At 40.8% G+C, this 3,301-nt stretch overlaps 1 protein-coding gene across 1 annotated transcript; it reads right to left on the bottom strand.

Annotated features, from left to right (window-relative positions):
- Positions 1-2,737, bottom strand: LOC149028745 (uncharacterized). The gene is made up of 3 exons (XM_089160795.1): positions 2,070-2,737; positions 1,703-1,960; positions 1-1,423 (listed from the first exon to the last, which is right to left on the bottom strand). Exons 1-3 carry the CDS (start codon positions 2,735-2,737, stop codon positions 1-3), a joined length of 2,349 nt encoding a protein of 782 aa, XP_089016921.1.
- Positions 2,738-3,301: the final 564 nt, after the last annotated feature.

The raw sequence follows: 3,301 nt of genomic DNA, 5'->3' as shown, positions 1-3,301 counted from the left end.
TCACCACGAGGTAAACTCATTTTGACCAGTTGGGTATTTTTGTTTCAACAATGCTTGCCCCGCCAGCTTGGCAGAGAACTCGCCATTGGATCCAAGTAATGATACCCATCTGTCAGGAACACAGGAAAGAGATAATTCAGATAATTCAGAGGAAATGTTTTCAGTGTTTGTTAGCTGTGAGAGATACTCCCTGTTCATCTGAATATTTCTGACCATTTCTGCCACAGTAAGATCATGGAACCAAATGTTTTCTTTAGGGTGTGTTGAAGATATGCTGCGAGCCGCGAGCCTCCATGGGTCAAACCAGAAAAGCGTTTCATTACCATTTCCCACCTTTCTCAAAACCATTTGTTCTAATTGTGGTAGGATACTGCAAATACTTTTCCATGTCCACGATCCAGTCTTTTTTCTTACTCTTGGATCAAATACACTAGTCTTGGGAAAGTATTTTGCTTTCAAGGTTGCTGCCCAAAGTGTTGAGGGTTCATTGATTAATCGCCATCCCTGCTTAAGAAGGAGAGAAGAATTGATGTCCTCAAGTTTCCGCAATCCCAGTCCTCCTAAACTCTTAGGTTGGCAACATTTTTCCCAGGATATAAGAGTTAGCTGTCTACTCTTATTAGGTTTCCCAAGCCAGAATTTCTGACACATCGAGTCCAAGTTTTTGCAAACGATACTTGGAAATCGGAAAGTCTGCATGTGATACAGAGAGAATGGCTGTAGCACAGATTTAATGAGAACTTCCCTCCCTGCAAAGGAAAGAGTGTTCGCTTTCCAAGATGCAAATCTTGCCTTGAATTTCCTGATTAAGAAGGCTAGATTCTTAACCTTCCCTCTCCCTTGCAAAAGATTGGTTCCCAGATATACAGCATCTTTTTTTAGTTCAGAAATTTTTAACATTTGTAAAATTTGATTCTGAACCAGCGCCCCCACATTTCTGCTAAAAAAAGCCCCACTTTTTTCAAAATTAATTTCTTGTCCCGTGATATCAGAGAAAAGGTCCAGAACACATTTAATAGCAAGAATGTCCTCCTTCTCCGCTCTACAGAAAAGAAACGTATCATCTGCGAAAAATAAGTGAGAGATTTCTGGTGCATTTCTTGCAATTTTGATTCCCTTGAAAAGGTTCAAGGTCCTATACTCATTGAGAAGTCTGGAAAGGATTTCCATGACAAGGAGAAAGAGGTAAGGGCTAAGGGGGCATCCCTGTCTCAATCCTCTAGTTCCAGAAAAATTAAGGTAAGGGCTGCCATTGACCTTAATTGAGAATGATGAGGAAGAAACTAACCTATCCACTAGGTTGCACCAGTGCTGGTCAAATCCCAAGAACGAGAAAAGGTGGCGAATTACCGACCACTCAACCCTATCATAGGCTTTAGACATATCAAGTTTCAAAGCAACAAAACCACTCTTGCCCTTGGTTCTATTCATGAAATGGAAAATTTCATGTGCCAAGAAAATATTATCCGAGATTTGTCTCTGAGGGACAAAGGCTCCTTGAAGTGGGGAAATTATTTTTGGCAGGAGAGGTTTCAGTCTTCTTGCAAGTACCTTAGCCAAAATTTTATAGCTTACATTGCAGAGACTGATTGGTCTAAAATCCGACACTCGCCTAGGGTTTTCCTTCTTAGGAATGAAACACAATAAAGTATGATTGGTTTCTCAGGGCAAGAGTAAATTAGAAAAGAAGCGATTAACAAACATCATCAGGTCATGACTCACAAGATCCCAATGTTTTTGATAAAAACAAGCACTAAATCCATCAACACCCGGTGCTTTGTAAGGTCCCAAAGAGAACACCACATTCTTAACTTCTTCAAGGGAGGGCAGGTTTGAGATCCCTAATAGATCCTCAGAAATTTCCAGTGGTGGGAAAAGGGCTTCCACGAAGGTAGGGTCAAGCGGTCTAGATGAGGTATATAGATTCTGCATGAATTTAGCGAACTCCGCAGCAATCTTACTGGATCAGTCCAGAATCAGTTTCAAGAGAATAAATGTTCCTCCTATAGGTATGGACTTTTGATGCTAGATGATAGAACCGGGTATTTCTATCCCCATCAGAGATGTACAGGTTTCTTGATTTCTGAAACCAGAACATCTCTTCGGCTTTCAGAGCCCAGGATAGGTGGGATTTCTTATCCTTGATTATCTCCCAATTAGGATTTGGATCAGACTCAAGCAGGTCAATTTCAGTGGATAGATTAGCAAAAATTTGCTTAACATTCCCAAACTCCTCCCTATTCCAATTTTGCAAGAACCGAGACAAGTTAGCAAGCTTACCTTCAAATGGCTGAGATCTATTTGCTTCCCAGGCAGAGCCAACAACATTCATGAAATTCGGGTGGTGATGCCAAGCCACCATATAGTGAAAAAGTTTTCTCCCCCCTTTCGCTGGTCGATGGGTTGAAATAAGAAGTGGGTTATGATCAGAGCAGGTAGCAGGCAGCCTTTTTACATGGATATCCGGGAAAAGAGCCAAACAGAAGGGATTAGCAAAGACATGATCGATTTTTTCCTTGACCAGATGTGGGGGTTTTTTTTTATTTGTCCAGGTGAAATAGGTTCCAGGGGCCGATACTTGAAGAAGGGCAGCATCGTTGATGAGTGAAGAAAGATCCTGTAACGATGGGGATGCCCTAAACCTGCTCCCACACTTTCCATTGCTATCAAGAACCTCATTAAAATCTCCCGCAATAATGAATGGTTCATCCAACTGATCAATGAAGAGTTTTAACATGGTCCAAAATTTTTTCCTCTCAGAATAAGTTGGAGGGGCATAAATAAAAATAAGGACCCAAGGTGTCGGCACTTCACAATGTAGGGCAATAACGGCTTGTTCAGATTTTAGAACAGAGAAACAAGAGGGGTCTTGGCCTAAAACCAATAGGCCACCCTTAAGGCCCTTCTTACCCAAACTGTTGGAGTGTGCAATCAATCCGTAATCCTTAAACCTTTTCTTTCTTCCTTCCATCAAGCCAATGTGATTTGAACACTTTGTTTCACAAACAAACAATAAGTTTGGTCTATGAGTGTCCAAGAGCTTGTAAAGACATTGTTGGGTAAATTCTCCATTTAAACCCCTAATATTCCAGCAGATTATTTTGAGTTTGTCCATAGGTCAAGATAAAATTAAGGAATTAAGAATTAAAGAGTTAAAAAATGACTTTCAGCTCTCTACCACCCTCGACAGGAGGGACGATGGGCAAAGGAAAAACAAACAGAATCAGAGAATAAGAAGGAACCGAAGAAACTAACCAAGTACAACAAAGACTGAAAGATCATAAATTTCAGGTAACAGCTT

The sequence above is a fragment of the Hakea prostrata genome, chromosome 1 (assembly GCF_041222555.1).
Source record: "Hakea prostrata isolate BN-2017 chromosome 1, UWA_Hpros_2, whole genome shotgun sequence".
NCBI lineage: Eukaryota > Viridiplantae > Streptophyta > Magnoliopsida > Proteales > Proteaceae > Hakea > Hakea prostrata.
This window is presented reverse-complemented; position numbering and strand designations above follow the sequence as displayed.

Excerpts from the sequence above, each read along its gene's own strand:
- LOC149028745 (XM_089160795.1), bottom strand. The coding sequence starts at position 2,737 with ATGTTAAAACTCTTCATTGATCAGTTGGATGAACCATTCATTATTGCG. Across the intron at positions 1,961-2,069 it reads TTTCAGAAATCAAGAAACCT|TAAGATTGCTGCGGAGTTCG; the intron begins GTACATCTCTGA and ends GGACTGATCCAG. Across the intron at positions 1,424-1,702 it reads GTGAGTCATGACCTGATGAT|AACCAAGGGCAAGAGTGGTT; the intron begins GTTTGTTAATCG and ends TTTCATGAATAG.